The sequence below is a fragment of the Triticum urartu genome, chromosome 5, assembly GCF_003073215.2.
Source record: "Triticum urartu cultivar G1812 chromosome 5, Tu2.1, whole genome shotgun sequence".
In the NCBI taxonomy this organism is placed as follows: domain Eukaryota; kingdom Viridiplantae; phylum Streptophyta; class Magnoliopsida; order Poales; family Poaceae; genus Triticum; species Triticum urartu.
The window spans coordinates 372,200,779-372,220,353 of record NC_053026.1 but is presented as its reverse complement, the minus strand read 5'-3'; the positions used below and the strand labels follow the sequence as shown (position 1 = coordinate 372,220,353).

The following is a 19,575-nucleotide window of genomic DNA, read 5'->3' as shown; positions in this document are numbered from 1 at the left end:
TCTGTTATTTATTGTGTTTCCCCTCCGTTACTTCTTTCCGGTAGACCCCGAGACTGCCGGCGACCCCAGTTCGACTACGGTGTTGACGACCCCTCCTTGCCAGAGCAACCAGGCAAGCCCCCCCTTGATCACTAGATATCGCCTATTCTTCTCCCTACTGCTTGCATTAGAGTAGTGTAGCATGTTACTGCTTTTCGTTAATCCTATCCTGATGCATAGCCTGCCTTTGCTACTACTGTTGTTACCTTTACCTGCAATCCTAAATGTTTAGTATAGGATGCTAGTATTCCATCAGTGGCCCTACATTCTTGTCCGTCTGCCATGCTATACTATCGGGTCGTGATCACTCGGGAGGTGATCACGGGTATATACTTATATACATAATATGTGATACTTGGTGACTAAAGTCGGGTCGGCTCATAGAGTACCCGCGAGTGATTCCGGTGTGGGGGCTGAAAGGACAAGTGGTTCCATCCCGGTAGTGGTGGGCCTGGGTTCTCGACGGCCCCCAACTGTTACTTTGTGGCGGAGCGACAGGGCAGGTTGAGACCACTTGGGAGAGAGGTGGGCCTGGCCCTGGTCGACGTCTGTGGTTACATCAATTAACACGCTTAACGAGATTTTGGTATTTGATCTGAGTCTGGCCACTGGCCTATACGCACTAACCAACTACGCGGGAACAGTTATGGGCACTCGACGTCATGGTATCAGCCGAAGCTTCTTGACGTCAGCAACTGAGCGGTGCGCGTCGGGTGGGACCGCGTAACGCAACTTCCTTTGTAATGGAGGTTGCTAGGTCTGCTCACCGGCCGCGTACGCAACGTGCAGGTGTGCAATGGGCGATGGGCCCAGACCCCTGCGCGCATAGGATTTAGACCGGCGTGCTGACCTCTCTGTTGTGCCTAGGTAGGGTTGCGACGTGTTGATCTTCCGAGGCCGGGCATGACCCAGGAAAGTGTGTCCGGCCAGAGGGATCGAGCGTGTTGGGTTATGTGGTGCACCCCTGTAGGGAAGTTGATCTATTCGAATAGCCGTGTCCCTCGATAAAAGGACGACCCGGAGTTGTACCTTGACCTTATGACAACTAGAACCGGATACTTAATAAAATACACCATTTCAAGTGCCAGATACAACCCGGTGATCGCTCTCTCACAGGGCGACGAGAAGAGCATCACCGGGTAGGATTATGCTATGCGATGATACTTGGTGAACTTACCATTACTCTCTTCTACATGCTGCAAGATGGAGGCTGCCAGAAACGTAGTCTTCGACAGGACTAGCTATCCCCCCTCTTAGTCTGGCATACTGCAGTTCAGTCCACCGATATTGCCCCTTTACACTGATACACATGCATATTTAGTGTAGATCCTTACTTGCGAGTACTTTGGATGAGTACTCATAGTTGATTTTCTCTCTTTTCCCCGCTTTCCGTTCTTCTCAGTTGTCGCAACCAGATGCTGAAGCCCGGGAGTCAGACGCCACCTTAGACTACTCCTACTACATCAAGGGTGCCTACTACTACGTGCAGGCCGCCGCCGACGACCAGGAGTAGTTTAGGAGGATCCCAGGCAAGAGGCATGCGCCTCTTTCGATCTGTATCCCACTTTGTGCTAGCCATCTTATGGCAACTTGTTTAACTTATGTCTGTACTCACATATTATTGTTTTCGCTGACTCTTGTGTATGCGAGCCCTCGAGGTCTCTGGCTTGTAATATAAAGCATGTATTATTTTAATTTGTGTCTAGAGTTGTGTTGTGATATCCTTCCGTGAGTCCTTGATTTTGATCGTATATATTTGCGTATATGATAGTGTACGGTCAAATCAGTGGCGTCACATTTAAACAAGTTTTGTGTACCACACATTATACATGCATGTTTAGACGATCGTGTACAATGACTACGGGCTTGTTTGGTTGCTGCCCTCGAGCGAAACAGCCTGGCCTGGTGCTTGCCTCAGAGCTGCCTATACATTGTTTGGTTGGTGTCCTGAATATCAGACAGTAGCCTGGCCTGGGAAAGTACAGCGCGTCATTAGCCTGGGTTGTTACATCCCACACGGTTCGGGCCAAATGTCGCAGTGGTTGTACCCGGAAAGTGCAAATTGAGGACGGTGACCGCGGAGGACTTAAAAAAAAACATATTTCCATGTTGCGAAAAAACCCAAAAAAGCTGTACATACACGAATACATATATAGCACGCTCAAGGAAATTTTCATAACAATATACTTTCATACATGATTTTATGCAGCTACCAAATCATAATACTTTTGAACTAAATTTTACAGATTTGTCGTGAATACGTACAAGTTTTCACAGATTTTTTTCAAAAGAAAAAATTAAACTTAGAAATATCATTTTCGAATCATTTGAAATAAAGTCTTCCAATGTTCCCGTTCTCAGGGACTTGGCACTCGGGTTGTACCTGTATATTGGCGTTGTTTATTACCTACACTCCACATCAATGACTCGGGAGCTTTTTGGATGCGTCCGAGACAGGGACATCGGTGAGATGGACATATATAAGAAGCTTTGTTGGGTCCCAAGTATATTACTAACACAACGGTGGTTGAAAAACGGAGATGCGAAGATGGGTATAACACTTTAACAGCATGATGGCAACATGCCACCACTAGCGTATGTTGCTCGCTACGCGATATGATGTGCAATTAAGTAAAGAAAGTGTTTGATTTGCAACAAAAAAAAAGGTAACGGAAGTGTGTCGACCTTACTCGGCCACATAAATATATGGTAATCATAGGTTGTTAGCAGCCAGACATGCATAGTTATATCTCCCCACAAATCCAATGACAATGATGCGCACAAAGCACTGATTTCTCTTTATTTATTTATTTATTTATTTATTCATTTTTCTCTTTTTCGGCTTCATTTTCCACTTTCCGTATTTTTATATCATGCTTCATGCATGTGTCATCTAATCCCGCAAATCTTGTATAACTAAATAGATGATCCACACTTTCATATTCCTTTCAACATGCAATCATGTCAACTTCGATATATAAGCACCTGCAAAAAAAAAAGCTTCAATATATAAACATGTATAGGAAAAGGCATACCTCAGCATGCAACAATGCATGGCAAAATGCTTAGCTTTTTTATTTATTATGCTACTTATATTCAGTTAATATTTTGCAAGAATAATGAACACAACAAATGATATGTATTTTCAGTTTCCATTTCCATATTATTAATCCAAAAAAATATTTCTAAATATCATTGAAATATATTGCAACCAATTACCATGCACGGGATACCATCCTTCTTTTAAAAAAATACTATATAAACATAGACGCTCACATACGACACAAGATACCATCTAGTTTTATGAAAATTGCAATCCAAACTTCGCTATGATGATTAGAGCATCTCTAGCAGACCCCTTAAAATGCACGAAACTGTAAAATAACCGCCAGTTTACAGTATTAGGCGGAAAAAACGACCCGAATAGAACCCGTAACGACTCCGACCTGTAAATTTTTTTAAGGGGCGCGAAAAACATCCCGGTCAAACCCGTGAAAATAAGGATTTTGGAGACAACCCAAGGGTGTCGTGTATACGCAAAAGACTGTTGGCGGGAATCTAACTGCCATCAAAACCTTCATGAATTGCTCCCATCCGCCGGGGCCGTCCACCCCGGCCACCGCGCCCGTCCTGACCGCCGCACCCGACGGAGGAGCTAGCTAGCTAGCGAGCGAGCTCGAATCGACGAACGATCGATTCGGCGGACCTAGCTAACTCCTGGATTGATTCGGCTTCGTGCGCTATATTTGATCGTCCGCGACTTCGAGCTAGCTGGATGCTGGCAGCTTCGTATTTGGCCGCTTCGTGGGAGTTGTCCGCTAACTGACCATGGACACAAGCGAGAGAAAGAAGAAGACGTGGGAAAAAATATATGCGAATATTCAGTTTTACAGTTTAAGTTTAAGGAGTCTGTTTGGCCATGGCTTAAACCAACGCTTAATACACGTTTTCCGCGAACTGAAAACTTCATTTTCAGTTCAATGGTTTAAGGGGTCTGCTAGAGATGCTCTTAACTCATCAGCCAAGCGTGGCGACTCCCTATGATTTGTCACATGATTGATTTCAGCGCATCACTTGTTAGTGGATACATACATACACATGCACATAAGACATGTTTAGGCTAATATTTTTTAAGTTAGTAGTATTTTAGATTGCATCATTTGTTGGTTTACATGACACATAGTACTATATTATTTTATTATAATACGGTATCATATTATATGAAAACCAAACTCTCTCTTTCTTTATTTAATTGCATGTCATCTTAGCGAAATGGTCGAGTTGACATGCATAATACTCTCTTCATTTATTTTTGCTCCCCATATAATTAAGATTTGATTGAAGTCGAACTATACAAACTTTGACCAAATTTATAGAAAGCAATTACCAACATCTCCAATACTGAAGTTATATAGTACGAAAATTAGTTTCATGATGCGTCCAATGATATATTGATTTTATATCATGAATGTTGATATTTTTGCCAATAAAGTCGTTCAAACGTAATAAAGCTTGATATTAGGCAAATTTTATATGCGGACTAAAAATAAACGGAACGAGTACTTATTGTGATACCTCACTACGAGAGGTCTTAACAGAACATCTGGTAACCGTGTTCCGGATGTTTTAACTGGAGCTTCACTATTTTCCAAAATGTACAAGGGGTACATACGGAGATATGCAGCAATAATGCATATGGAGATGGGTCATGTCTCATGTCCGCCCGGCTTGTATATTCTATGGAAAAAAAGAGACCGATGATGATCAAGAATCCCGGGACCGCGCAGCCGGGGTCAAGCGCGAAAACGACGGCCGTGTATAAAGCAAAGCCTCATTTAGTGCTGTGAAAAGAAAGTTTAAGTGCCCCACTGGCACTCTGACAGTGCACTGGTAGTGGTATCTCTTTCTTTTGATGCAAAAGCCCAAAACCACGTGGCGTTTTCACGTGATGTTCGTTCATGGCCAACTGCCCTCTTGGCACTGCCTGAGTAGCCGCCATATAACTCAAAAAAAAAAGAGTAGCCGCCATATAACTCAAAAAAAAAACAAAGAGTAGCCGCCATGAAAAGATATGCATACATACGTAGTAGTACTACATTGGACTATTTGATCCAATAATGAAGTCGATGATGCTACGTAGGATGGCATTGGACAGCGCTCCCCTCCAGCCTGGTGAGAGCACGGATCAAATCAGAGCCTCCAATAATCGCTATCAATTATTTTCTTTTTTGAGATCAAATCTGCTACTATCAGATGGTGATTTTATCCCGATAGTGTAGCAGTGCCACTTTGTATGTCCCCCACAAAAAATGAAAAAAATAATACTAGGAAGCAAGCAACAAACAAAGAAAAAACACGTGCACCGCATATATACCAACCAATCATACATGTGCAAAATGTGTCAGCGTGGCGTGTGAGTACATTCTATGCAGAATTCCATGCTCTCGTCACGTAGTACTATAAGTTTTTCTACAAAGATTTGGCGGCTGTGCCAGCTTGTTTCTCATGTCAACCCGTTCTTCCTCCCCTTCATGCTTGCTGATTTTGGGGGTGTATGCATACGTACGTAGTATCCAGCTCAATTTGTTTCTAGAAGGGTTTATTCATGCGGCAGCTATTTTCGTAGCAGCACGGGAGTCTATCTATCTCCACATTGAACCCAGCACAGATGATGCAAAAGTTGTCCACGAGTTCGCGGCCCGCACAAAGCGAACTCGTCACATATGACTCCACCCCTATATAGACCGCGCAACGTCACGGGGTACGTTAGCTGCTTCTCCTTCCTCGGCTCCACCACTCTATATAAGTGCCAATCTCTTTCTCATCCGCATCTCCTCATCTGCAGGGCCAACGGCCAAGGAAGAAAGCAAAGCACGCACAGAGGGGGACAGCAGCTGCGGCGGCCCACTCTCCCCTGTCGGCTTCCTCTTTCCTCCGCCGTGTTGCAGCCGTCGGCGGCGGGAGGGAGGGGTGGATAGGTAGAGGATGGACGACGCGGGCGAGATACACGCGTTCGGGCGCAGCCTGCGGCGGGAGAGCTCGGTGTGGTCGCGCGGCGGGGAGGAGCTGTTCTCGCGGTCGTCGCGGGACGAGGACGACGAGGAGGCGCTGCGATGGGCGGCGCTGGAGAAGCTGCCCACCTACGACCGCGCGCGCACGGCGGTGCTGGCCATGCCGGAGGGGGAGCTCAAGGAGGTGAACGTGGACAGGCTGGGCGCGCAAGAGAAGCACGCGCTGCTGCAGCGCATCGCCTGGGTCGGCGACGACCACGAGCGCTTCCTCTCCAAGTTCAAGGACCGCGTCGACCGGTACGCCTCCTCCCCTCCTGCTCCCGGCGACGGCCAAGGTAGCTCCTAACATTGGTCGCGTGCTGATGATGCAGAGTGGGGATCCAGCTGCCGACGATCGAGGTGAGGTACGACAACCTCAACGTGGAGGCGGAGGCGTACGTGGGGAGCAGGGGCCTGCCCACCATCCTCAACACCTACGCCAATGTACTTGAGGTACGTCACAAGAACTCCCACAAGGAAGTACTCTTACACTTCATTTTTCTTTCTACACGTTGACTGTTGAGCCTGCGGTGAGGGTTAACAGAAATAGATTGAGTGCAAGACCAACAGTGAAAACTGTGGCTAGGAGAGAAAACACAACAGACTGATGTTGACTGGTTTCCGATAAAGATCGCTAGACTTGGCTACCCATTTTCTCTTCCCCGTCTCTTTCTAATCTGGTAAGCGTCAATTAAACAAGAGCAATATTACCACCGAGAGTCCAAAAAGGTCACTCAGCTGGTAATACCACAAGGTGTCAACGACAAGTGGCACTAGGCCTCGTATGTCATCGTCCTCCCACTGGATGATATTTTACTCATCTTTGCAATGGCACTGACAGCTGACACACGTTCCTCACAAATATTTCTTGTTCCAAGCAGACGCAAACAAAGTCGGAAGCATAAGAGGAGCTGTACAAATCCATAAGCCATGTTAAGCAGTGACGTGCCTAACTGCCGCGACCTTTTGATCCCATGTTAACACACTAATCCTAAAGATTTTGAAAACAAACAGAATTATTCTCTATGCGGAGTCAGTAAGCAAACTCTCTCGGATAAACAGTCAAGTTTGCTCACTGAAGCTCCGAACGTTAGGATAACTGCAAGTCCAGCATACTGGTCTATTAAGCAGCTTCAGTGTTAGGAGTTACAAACGTGCAGGACTCCATTGCATTCATTTACCTTAATTTTTTGTGCTTGCATAATATGCGTACTTACTTACATGGTGGTGATCGTCTTCAAACAGGGCCTGGCAAATGCTCTCCACCTAACACAAAACAAGAAGCGGAAAATATCAATCCTTCACAATGTCAGTGGAATCATCAAGCCTCACAGGTAATTTATAGGCATGCTTTCACTCAGCGAATCATCTCCATTGAATTGTACCTTATCGGTTTATCCCATCCATTTTCAGGATGACCTTGCTTCTGGGTCCCCCTGGCGCGGGAAAAACCTCGCTGCTTCTGGCCTTGGCCGGAACCCTGCCTTCGAGTCTTAAGGTGGATCGTTTTTTCTTTTGGTTGTTCTCTTTTTCATCATGGTAACTTGCTACTACTAACATGAGGAAACATTGCAATCACAAAAGATGTCAGGGGACATAATTTACAATGGGCATACCATGGATGAGTTTGTGCCACGGAGATCGGCTGCCTATGTTAGCCAACATGATCTGCATATGGCGGAACTGACTGTCCGTGAGACAGTCAACTTCTCTGCAAAATGTCAAGGAATTGGTCACCGTTTCGGTAAGAACAAGAAAAATGTAGACCTCAAAACTCATCATGGTAGCATATTGCATTGAGTAACCTGAATTTCGTACGAAATGATCAGACCTGCTAATGGAGCTATCGAGGAGAGAAAAGGAAGAAAATATCAAACCAGATCCAGAAATTGATATTTACTTGAAGGTACTACACTCGTTACATTTTAAATCACACTTCACCGTATTCAGTGGTTGAGACTTGAGGACGTTTCAATAGGAAGTTTGATGGATATCAATCTTTGGTTTTTCTTATCTAGGCTGCTGCGACAGGAGAGCAGAAAGCCGAGGTGGTCACAAATCACATTCTGAAGGTGCATGCAAATCAGCTACTTGTTTTATAGCTCAGTTGTAGTTTACATAGAATTACATAGTTATAACAAGAATGCTACCAAGTTCCTTTCTTTAAGCTCACAGAAAGTTCTAGAAAATTAAAAAGTGACCACATTACTAATGCTTTGATTTTTTTATTATTATGGAAGGTCTTGGGGTTGGATATCTGTGCCGATACACTGGTAGGCAATAATATGTTGAGAGGCATATCAGGAGGGCAAAAAAAGAGAGTAACTACAGGTAAATATAGCCTATGAGTAAGAAACCTACCAGATGCTTATGTGTTATTATGGAACAAAATTACTTCGTACTCCTACACAATCCAACTCATCCATTCTCTGACATGGTTGTGCAGCTGAGATGCTTGTCACACCAGGACGAGCCCTTTTCATGGATGAGATATCAACTGGACTTGACAGCTCAACAACCTTCCAGATTGTGAACTCCATCCGACAAACAATCCACATTATCGGTGGAACAGCAGTCATTGCCTTGCTACAACCTGCACCAGAGACATATGAATTGTTTGATGATATAATTCTCCTCTCAGACGGTCAGGTTGTCTACAATGGCCCTCGAGAACATGTGCTCGAGTTCTTTAAATCAATGGGATTCAAATGTCCTGAGCGAAAAGGCGTAGCCGACTTCTTGCAAGAAGTGAGTGTCATCAACGTTTGTATGAAGCTTTCTCTAATTATGGATTTGTTTTAAAAACACATTAGTCTGAAATGCCTTCAAAATACAAAACGTTAAATATGTAGGGAATTTCATAAAGGCAGAGTATGCTCACAAGTGGAACAGATGGAGCGACATATTTTGATTTTTGATACAGTTTGCGTCTTGGGCAAAATATGGCAAGCTGAAAAATTGATAGTTGTAGAAAACTCTGTCATAAGTTGAGATTTCCCCCCAAAAAAAACTTCAGATTTTATTAATACCAGAACCATAATTGGCTACAATGTTCAAGTGTGGTTGACTATAACTGGAAATTTGATAGGTTACATCAAGAAAAGATCAAGGGCAATACTGGATAAACAGTGATGAGACATACCGATATGTTCCTGTTAAGGAGTTTGCGGAGGCATTTCAATCTTTCCACGTTGGTCAAGCTATAAAGAGTGAGTTAGCAGTGCCGTTTGACAAGAATGGAAGTCATCCCGCAGCTCTGAAAACATCACAATACGGTGCCAGCATGAAGGAACTACTCAAAGCTAATATCAACAGAGAGGTGCTGCTCATGAAAAGAAACTCCTTTGTGTATATATTCAAGGCAACTCAGGTGATGATTCTAAAAGGCAAAATCTATTAAAAAAGTTCGACACTAACTGATTTCGTTGTTATTCCTAGATAAGAACATAACATAAATTTTCTTACTATTTCTCTTTATTCTTCAGTTGACAATCATGGCGATCATCGCAATGACCGTCTTTCTGCGCATCAATATGCATCATGACTCGGTGACAGATGGAGGGATATACATGGGTGCTCTCTTCTTTGGGATTTTGATGATCATGTTCAATGGTTTAGCAGAAGTAGGTCTAACTATTGCAAAGCTCCCTGTTTTTTTCAAGCAACGGAATCTTCTCTTCTTTCCAGCATGGACATACACGTTGCCGTCATGGCTCATTAAGACCCCTCTCTCCTTGCTCAATGTAACAATTTGGGTCGGCATAACATACTATGGCATTGGATTTGATCCCAACGTACAGAGGTAAGGGTGGAATTCTAACATACATTATCTTTTTTTAATGTATTGCAGAAGCTAATGAAAACAATGCAATGCTACAGATTTTTTAGGCAGTTCCTGCTGCTCTTTTTAATGAACGAGGCATCATCTGGACTCTTTCGCTTCATTGCTGGTCTTGCAAGGCATCAGGTTGTTTCAAGCACCCTCGGGTCCTTCTGCATACTAATTTTTATGCTCACTGGTGGATTCGTCCTGGCAAGAGGTATGCAAAAGTAGCTAAGCTGAAGTCCAAAACTGATTTTGAAGTGTCCACCTAAGAACACCTGGACTAAATTTCCTGAGTTCAGTTACCTTTTCCTCATTGGATGTGGCATCTGTGAATCATAGATTAAAACATTCCTTTGATTTAACAGAGAATGTAAAGAAATGGTGGATATGGGGGTACTGGATATCACCCCTGATGTACGCACAAAATGCACTATCGGTGAATGAGTTCCTAGGTCACAGCTGGAACAAGGTAAATAGACTTTTGTGAAAAAAAAGGATAAACAATCGTCTTTCTGAATATGCCTGGCTAAAGCATATTGTTACTGTTGTACTACAGACAATCCCCGGTTTCAAGGAACCACTTGGAAACCTGGTTCTGAAATCTCGAGGGGTCTTTCCTGATACGAAGTGGTACTGGATTGGTGCTGGTGCCTTGCTCGGATATGTGCTACTATTTAATATCCTCTATACCGTCTGCCTCACATTCCTCGACCGTGAGTCAGAAATAACTTGTATTTAGAATGCAAATAGGTAGCTAATTTTGCAATTTCAAAAAACAATGCTGTAAATTCTAATCTCATACATTCTCCTATCTGCAGCATTTGACAGCAACCAGCCAACAGTATCTGAAGAAACATTGAAGATAAAACAAGCTAATCTCACTGGTGAAGTTTTAGAAGCATCATCGAGAGGACGGGTTAACAACAGTACAATAGCATCTAGAGGTACTTACTGATTCCATAGTCATCAATTTGAAAAAGATATAACATAATGGCCAAGTGGCAAAGCTCAATAAATTTGACTTCCCAGCCTGATAGTTGAGGTATAATTTAAAATTACCATTTGCATATGTCTACCAGATACTGAGGATGGGAGCAATGATGAATCGACTTCCAATCATGCAACAGTGAACTCAGGCAAGAAAGGAATGGTCCTCCCTTTTGTGCCTCTCTCCATCACATTCGATGATATAAAATACAGTGTAGACATGCCACAGGTATTTTCTTTTTGAAAATTCTATAAAGTACAGATACGTACAATATATGGAACATAAATGAGTGAAAATATCATGCATAACTCCTTTATCCAACAAAAAATGTAGGAAATTAAAGCACAAGGTGTGGCAGAGAGTCGGTTGGAACTACTGAAGGGTATCAGTGGTTCATTTAGGCCAGGAGTGCTTACAGCTCTTATGGGTGTCAGTGGTGCCGGTAAGACAACACTGATGGATGTGTTGGCTGGACGGAAGACCAGTGGATACATAGAGGGAAACATTACAATCTCTGGTTATCCAAAGAAGCAAGAAACTTTTGCTCGTGTATCGGGATACTGTGAGCAGAACGACATTCATTCACCAAATGTGACCGTCTATGAGTCTCTTGCATTCTCTTCATGGCTCCGACTACCTGCCAATGTCGATTCCTCAACAAGAAAGGTTTGCAAAGAACAATTTGTTTTTCTTTTGAATGTTTTCATAGTATACGAGTATATATATTTACTATAAAATTGTATGAAACATGATTAAGTGAGAAAACTAATATTGCAACTGATTATGTTCCGTAAAACAAATTGGCAACTGATCTCAAATGTTGTACGATATAAAATATAAAATCGATAACTGTTGAATTCAAATTCACCGAAATGATTCAGACAGATATTTTGACGTGACTGTTGATCACATTTATGTACTACTCATATCTTGGCAAGGGAGACAATACCTGCTGACTGCTCTAACACATGAAATCTGGTCTGCAGATGTTCATTGATGAGGTCATGGAATTGGTGGAACTCTCCCCCTTAAGAGATGCATTGGTTGGATTACCTGGTGTGAGTGGATTGTCGACTGAGCAAAGGAAAAGGCTAACAATAGCAGTGGAGCTGGTTGCTAACCCTTCCATCATTTTCATGGACGAACCAACATCTGGACTTGATGCACGGGCAGCAGCCATTGTCATGAGGGCAATAAGGAATACTGTAGATACAGGACGGACAGTTGTTTGCACCATTCATCAACCAAGCATCGACATATTTGAGTCTTTTGATGAGGTACTAAATGCAGTGCCTACATGTAGTAAAGAAAAAAAAACAGTAAAGCAACACACGGGCAATTCATACTGTTTATCAACGCTTTTAATACCTGATGATCATGTGTGTCTTTGTAGCTCTTCCTGATGAAACGAGGAGGTGAAGAGATTTATGTAGGTCCACTAGGCCGGCACTCATGTGAATTGATCAGATATTTTGAGGTGACGAAGAGAACATAAATTAGTGCATGTTTATATATGCAGCCTCGCACCGAACAAAAATGTTACTGAATTGTTTTCCTTTGGTTCTACACAGGCTGTTGAAGATGTCAGAAAGATTAAAGACGGTTACAATCCTTCAACATGGATGCTGGAAGTGACTAGTGCAACACAAGAACAGATGACTGGGATTAACTTCAGTCAAGTATACAAGAATTCTGATCTATATCGGTAGGCTTCTGTTTGCATTACTTCATGATTTAATAACTAATGAATGAAAGACCGAAAAATATTGATTTAAGCTATGAAATCTTATATTTCGAAACAAAGAGCAAAAAACAATATTTTCTTCAGCATGTTTAAAGTTTAAACTAGTATTTAAGAGGGAGATCTCTAAACTAGAAAACACCAGAATATTTTCGGACAAATATGCATTACAAACAACATTGAAATCATATATGGCCCATTTTAAAAGCATGACAACAGTAGTATCATACTAGTATTCAGTTTAATCTTCTGCAACTGAATAGTGTCTTAAATGTGCACTAATATTATTGGTTTTGTTGCATTTCAGGAGGAACAAAAATCTAATAAAGGAGCTAAGCACACCTCCTGAAGGTTCAAGCGACCTATCCTTTCCAACCCAATACTCACAAACTTTCCTCACACAGTGTTTTGCTTGCCTGTGGAAGCAAAGCCTGTCATACTGGAGAAACCCTCCATACACAGCTGTCAAGTACTTCTATACTACAGTTATTGCACTGTTGTTTGGGACAATGTTCTGGGGCATTGGCAAAAAAAGGTAAGATAATATGTAACAAAAGAAAGTACAAAATAATACATGGTATTTGTTGAGGAGATTACATATGGTTCTTACCTTCAAAATTCACTAGAAACATTTTACTCTTGCAGACACAATCAACAGGACTTGTTCAATGCCATGGGTTCCATGTATTCCTCAGTTTTGTTCATGGGGGTGCAGAACTCTGCCTCAGTTCAGCCAGTTGTGGCTGTTGAGCGCACGGTCTTTTACAGGGAAAGAGCGGCTCACATGTACTCACCTTTGCCATATGCATTGGGACAGGTAAATTTACTTTGCATTAACTTTCGTCTGTAATTATTTTATATGCCAAGTAAAAACAAGACTAGGGAGCTCAACAAACAGATGGCATCACATTCTCACGTAGAGCATAATAAACAGATGTAAACGAGGCTTCATAAAAGGTTTCAGATAATATTGAATTACAGCCAGAAAAGATGGTACAGATAGTTAAAACAAATCCCCTAAGTGGAAAGCAACGGTAAGACAATAAGAGCCCTAACATCCTTCCCTTTGCAGGTTGCAATTGAACTTCCATACATCTTTGTCCAGTCCTTGATATATGGTGTGCTAGTATATGCTATGATTGGGTTCGAGTGGACAGCTGTCAAATTCTTTTGGTACCTGTTCTTCATGTACTTCACTCTAGCTTACTTCACATTTTACGGAATGATGTCGGTGGGCCTGACCCCAAACTACAACGTTGCCTCTGTTGCTTCCACGGCATTCTATGCTCTTTGGAACCTTTTCTCGGGATTTATTACACCAAGAACTGTAAGTATACTATTTGCTCTCAATGTTTTAACTTCCTATACTTCCACCTCTATAACCAATAACCAAATTTTGCTCCTTCTTTTCCTAATACTATGCAAGCTCTTATGCAAAAAGTAATATTATGTGAACTGGCTACTTTCCTCTACAGAGAATCCCGATATGGTGGAGGTGGTACTACTGGCTCAGCCCTATTGCATGGACACTGAATGGTCTGGTCACTTCACAGTTTGGAGACGTAACCGAAAAGTTTGATAATGGTGTGCGGGTATCCGATTTTGTAGAAAGCTATTTTGGGTACCATCATGACTTCCTGTGGGTGGTCGCTGTGGTGGTCGTCTCATTCGCTCTTCTCTTTGCTTTCCTATTCGGGCTCTCAATCAAGCTATTCAACTTCCAGAAGAGATGAGTGATCAATGAAGAACATATCCAAGTTTGACCAAAGCCCACTAAGCAGAGATAGTACAATAAGACTACGTCCTTGTAATTGTATTGGATACATGTGAATAGTAGCATAGCATATATTTTGAGAGCACAGTGCCCAGATCGAATGTATAGTGACAGTGCACATTGTGCCCAGTGCCCTAGGAGTACAGTTTTGCAAGTTGTATAAATCAAGTAATTTGCCACACCGTCGATTTGCTTAACACATTTGGAGCTCTCACAAAACAAAACGGTGGCATGCTGCACTCAAAATTTACACAACCGAACTGATGCGGATGCCGGAATTCGCACAGGATGTCAGGAATCGTGGGGGGGAACCATACACGAATTCAATTTATGAACCTTCTGAATAACTGATTGCACCGAAATGCGAGTACCAATTGGACTATTATAAGAACTCGATCCACGCGGAGGGCAAAGTCGCGCCCACTATTTCTCAGCGCAGAAAGTGCGCAAGGCGTCGCGAAGAGGCGAAACCTATGAGACAGAGCAGAACGGGCAGATAGTGGAAAGGGCTACTCACCAGCGTGAAGTGGCGATCGACGGACGCCATGGAGCCCCGGCGGTGCTCGACGGAATGCTCACGAGAAAAGGTTTTTTTTTTCAGAAACCGAGAAGGAGATTTCTCGGGCTTCGAAAGAGCTGGCCAAACGGGCCGGCCTGGCCCATGGTAATCGTGCCTGGCAGTGCGGCCGGCCCTGCCTCACCTCAAACCTCGGCCCATTCTGTACCGGCGTTTTTGAGCTCGCCCTTAAATGCACTACAACACACCTACAACTTTGAATCCCCTCAAAAAAGAAAAAAAGTACAACTTTGAATCCATTTCTCAACAACAACAACAACAACAACAACAAAAAAGTCTAAAAAATACATATTGTACTGCCCAAACTATTTCATGTGTCAACTGTGAATGTGTTAAAGCTTATTTGGGAGAAGATTTCTTAATTTACAAAGCATTTGTTAGGCCGGTCGACACATTAGCCCGCATGCCCGGCCCATGGTGGGCCTGGCCCGACACGTATATAATCGGGTCGTGCCGGCATATGGTCTGTGTCGGCCATGAGGTTGGGCACGCGTGCCGGGACGACACGACCCGTTTAGATTTTTTTATGCAGCCCAATAGGTTGAATATAGGCCCTAAACAACCCAATAGTTGAATCCTATATGGACCAGCTAAATATACCATTAGGCCGGCCCATTTACTAAGGGGGTCGTGCCTGGGCTGACGGTACAACATGCGGGCCGACACGGTACGTCCCACCATGGGTCATGTCGTGCCTCACGCGTTTTAGTCCAGGCCAGGCTGGGCAGTGCTGTGGTGGCCATCTGGCCAGTTCTAGTCATAATCAAGGTTTAAAGTGGATCTTTTTGCTCTTTGGGAGGAAAAATGGAGCTTTTTTCTCAAATGATGCAAAGGTGAAGGAGATCAAATATCAAGTTTATTCACGAGCTTGGAGAATTATATTTTGAGGCTCACGACTTGTAAGTCTCTCAGATACCGCTGTCTTCCTTTACTGAAAGTAATTTTGTGGTTTTTGATGAAACTCCATGGGAACTATGTCAAAGATGCCAATATACCCCAAATGTTTCACCTACATGTTGTCGACTGTTTGGCTTGTCCCAGAGAGTGAAGTCAGAGTTGTATCGTTGCGAGGTGACACGGCGGCAACGATGTCGTGCGATGGGCAGGTCGGACTATGTTGGTGTAAGGCATGTTACTTTCTCCTATGAGATTGATCATCGAAGTCGGACCTGCCTAGTCCTTGATGCGTTTGGCTGGCTATTTGGCATGGGCTGACGGAGTTCTCAAGTGTCATTCTTTCGGAAGGCTCATGATGGAGCGTTTGCAATGAAGTCGGAGTCGCTTGCTTGAGGAGAGATAATGGTGATGACATTACATGCAATTTCGACGGTATCCTCTCATCAACGGTGTGTGTGAGTCTGGTGGGTAGCAATGTTGGCTGGGATGCATTTTCTATGGACGTGTTGTAACAGTTTTTGGCCAAATTCATGCAAATTAACAGGATCATTCTCTTTTAACTTTTTTTTAATGAATCGAGTCCCAAAAGGACCTTGTTTAAAAAAAAGACAAGCAGGCCGAACGTCACTATACATGTCTCCAAAACCGTGGTCACGATTGGCTGTACATGCATGATCCTTCAGGTAGGAACGGTGGAGCGCAGCTTGCACTACTGACGTACGTAACAAGCAGCATCCAGAAGGGCAACGTGTCCGACGTTGTTCTCAATCCTCTACGCCATGACGTACGTCAATCAACCCAATAATTTCTCTCACTGATTTACCAGCCGATCGCGATCAACAATTATCGGCGTGTAGCAGCAGCTCACTCGGCTTGAAATAATGCGGGATTGGGCTCGAAAACCTCTTAGAGAAAATTGAGCCCCAAAAAGGGGACGTGCAAGCGCACCCCGCGCAGCATGTCTCGGTTTTGTGGCCCCAAAACCGATTTAGCTGCTGATGCGTTGCTGTTGAGTTGAATGTACAGATTTGGACGTCTCAACAAACCAATCGATTGATAAAGGCTGGCACGAAACCTCGCTAGCCTGCCCACGATGGCTTGCTGAATGGTGAGGGCAAAGAGAAAGCGCCTTTCTGTATCCCTCAGAGGGGAAACTGTACAGTGAAGAAAGCAGGAAATGCGCCGCACGCTCGCTTCAGAAAATTACAGACTTTGAACAGACACTGTTCAAAGTTCAGACTATATATAAGCATTAAAGTAACGGTAGCCTTCAAAATTACTCCGTCTGTCCCAAAATATAAGGGAGTACGTACTCTGTAGTCTATATGCTTGACAACAGTGTATTATCTATGAGTAAGAACAGTAACAGTAGCCTTCTCTACGAGCTTATAGCTACAAAAACTCAAAAGTCAAAACAACATTGCAATTAACGAGAGCAAACACTTCGTAGCAACTAATCAACACACCTTGCTTAACAAGCAGACAAGGTACTCTACGGCGCCCGAAGAAGAATCGCTAAACACAGTTGGAGCAGCAGGGTGACCATGCACGTTGTCCTCCGGTGCACCGCCGGTGGCGAGGACGCCGACGCGGTCGACCCCGTGATCGGGTTGTCGTGCTGGTAGTACCACGGGAACCACGGCAGGACCGGGTTCGGCGGCGGAGGAGCCGGCCCGGCCTGGACGGCGCTGAACGGCGGCGCGAGGAACCCCGGCATGACCCCGGGCGGGGTCAGCTGGAAGCCCCCTGCCGGAGGTGGCGGGTAGCTGCCGCCGAAGCCGTCGCCGGCACCGCCACCTGTTCCCGTTCCAGTCCCTGCTGGTGGCGGTGGCGGGTAGCTGTTGATGACGCCTCCTGAGGTTGGTGGCGGGAGGCACGGGTATGGGCAGTCGGCCGGCGTGTCCGCCACCGCCATGGCGGCGAGCATGGTGATCACGGCGACGAAGAGGGTGATCACGAAGGATCTAGGCATGGTTGCGTACGTGTGTGTGTGGACTCTGGAGTCTGCGAGAGAAAGATCGAGAGGAAGAGAGAGCGCACTGAATATTTGATACTGGTTGGTGCGGCGCTCTGGTCACACCGAGATGGCCCTTTTGGGGTTTTGGTTTACAGGGACACCTGATAGTCTGATACTACTTTTTTTTTGAGCGATGATAGTCTGATAGTACTACTAAACGAGCTGCTGGTGTGTCCGACGAACAGCAATCATTCACTTGCTACGGGGGATCTACCGTAAGCGCGAGGGAGAAAATGTGACCAATGATGCGGCGCAGTGGTTGAACCCAGATGGCGTGCGAGATAGGTATGACCCCACAGCGTGCGGGAGAGGATGCACGTTTTAGCGCCAAGAGAGTTTACATACAAACATTGAGTAGCAAAATGCACACAATCACCACATTTGTGCTATGATTAGCTAAAACCTATCACTTTACGATTCGTGGCATTTTGAACTGCACCGAATTTTTGACAGTGACAAAAAAACACTGAGCTACTTTCTGAGCACGTTTTGACGTGGCTGATCCCTCTCAGGCCGACATCGGCGACGACACGTCGTTGACTGCTTTGTCAGAAGCGGTTGGGTCGGAATGAACCCGAGCGTGCTCTCTCACTCGCACTCTCCCCTCCGACCTCGATCTCCCTCATTTCTCTCGCAGGGCATGACGACGGCGGGATCTGTCGAAGGCGGCATCAGATCCATCGGCGATGGCGGGGTGGGGACAGATCATGAAGCACAGATGGGGGCGGATGGCAGTGTTGCAGGGTGGACACGCGGCGAGGAGGAAGATTGCTGCGGCAACAACCTATTCCATTCATCGATGCCACTACCAGCATCAATGGATGTCGCCTGCAGTGTGGTGGAGGAGCCACCCACTCCAAATGTGCCCCCCCCCCACGTGAGCTGCATTCCCCTCTATAGCTCTCCCCTCTCTTTATATCCATTTCATTGCTGCAATTTAGGGTTTCAGATTTGGAATGTAGGTTCAGAATATATTAATAATTGGTCATGTTATCATAAATACTACTTGTTAGCTGATTGATACTAGTTTTTGCATGTTTCTATATTAACTGGATGTTGTTGTTCTGTTTGACTAAATGTACTAAAGTACTGAATTTACTGAATGTTATTGTCCTGTTTGACTGGATTTAGGGTTTTGAAAATAGGGTTTTAGTCTGTCCGAAATTTTTTAGTTTCTGAATGATGCTTTGGAATGAGTACTCATTTAGAAATGTTGATGCAACATTGATCTCCAATTGGTAACTGGACATTTTTATACTTTTCATTTGTAGTATGGATCATGCTGACATTTGGAATGCGAGTTTCCAATTCTATGGTAGGGATAACCTTGACGGGACAATGTGTAGCTCTAAAATTAAATACACCGCTCTGTAAGCTATTATGGATTTGGAGGGCTTTGGAAGTACAAATTACATTTATTATGTGAAGTAAGAGGGAACTAACAAATCAGGTTCACAGTTGCTTGACAATGATGCAATGATTGAGGAAATGCTCAAACTGTTTGAGCACAGTAAATGTGCTTAAAGGAGATGCCCCAACACGACATGATGTAAACAGAGCGTCACAAATATGTGAGGAGAATATCCCCATTAGTACCATAGGGGAGCCTGTTGTATATGTAGCTGACAACCAAGGGGTTTTGAACACATAGCAGGGCAATAATATC

The 19,575-nt window shown here is 44.1% G+C and overlaps 2 protein-coding genes across 2 annotated transcripts; one reads left to right on the top strand and one right to left on the bottom strand.

Moving 5' to 3' along the window:
- Positions 1–5,884: 5,884 nt before the first annotated feature.
- Positions 5,885–14,604, top strand: LOC125509104 (ABC transporter G family member 53). The gene is made up of 24 exons (XM_048673984.1): positions 5,885–6,347; positions 6,422–6,542; positions 7,335–7,423; positions 7,503–7,587; positions 7,674–7,833; positions 7,919–7,995; positions 8,108–8,161; positions 8,330–8,420; positions 8,536–8,837; positions 9,178–9,459; positions 9,575–9,891; positions 9,969–10,129; positions 10,281–10,384; positions 10,472–10,628; positions 10,734–10,859; positions 10,995–11,131; positions 11,237–11,569; positions 11,890–12,180; positions 12,297–12,380; positions 12,475–12,608; positions 12,952–13,179; positions 13,290–13,461; positions 13,717–13,971; positions 14,120–14,604. Exons 1-24 carry the CDS (start codon positions 6,025–6,027, stop codon positions 14,375–14,377), a joined length of 4,341 nt encoding a protein of 1,446 aa, XP_048529941.1. The 5' UTR covers positions 5,885–6,024; the 3' UTR covers positions 14,378–14,604.
- Positions 14,605–17,138: 2,534 nt separating this feature from the next.
- Positions 17,139–18,045, bottom strand: LOC125556030 (wiskott-Aldrich syndrome protein family member 2-like). The gene has a single exon (XM_048718831.1). The coding sequence runs from the start codon at positions 17,862–17,864 to the stop codon at positions 17,385–17,387; it is 480 nt and encodes a 159-aa protein (XP_048574788.1). The 5' UTR covers positions 17,865–18,045; the 3' UTR covers positions 17,139–17,384.
- Positions 18,046–19,575: the final 1,530 nt, after the last annotated feature.

Bases quoted from the DNA above. Each gene is read 5' to 3' on its own strand.
- LOC125556030 (XM_048718831.1), bottom strand. From the start codon at position 17,864: ATGCCTAGATCCTTCGTGATCACCCTCTTCGTCGCCGTGATCACCATG.
- LOC125509104 (XM_048673984.1), top strand. From the start codon at position 6,025: ATGGACGACGCGGGCGAGATACACGCGTTCGGGCGCAGCCTGCGGCGG. The intron at 7,424-7,502 runs GTAATTTATAGG...ATCCATTTTCAG, and splicing joins GGAATCATCAAGCCTCACAG to GATGACCTTGCTTCTGGGTC. The intron at 10,130-10,280 runs GTATGCAAAAGT...TTGATTTAACAG, and splicing joins TGGATTCGTCCTGGCAAGAG to AGAATGTAAAGAAATGGTGG.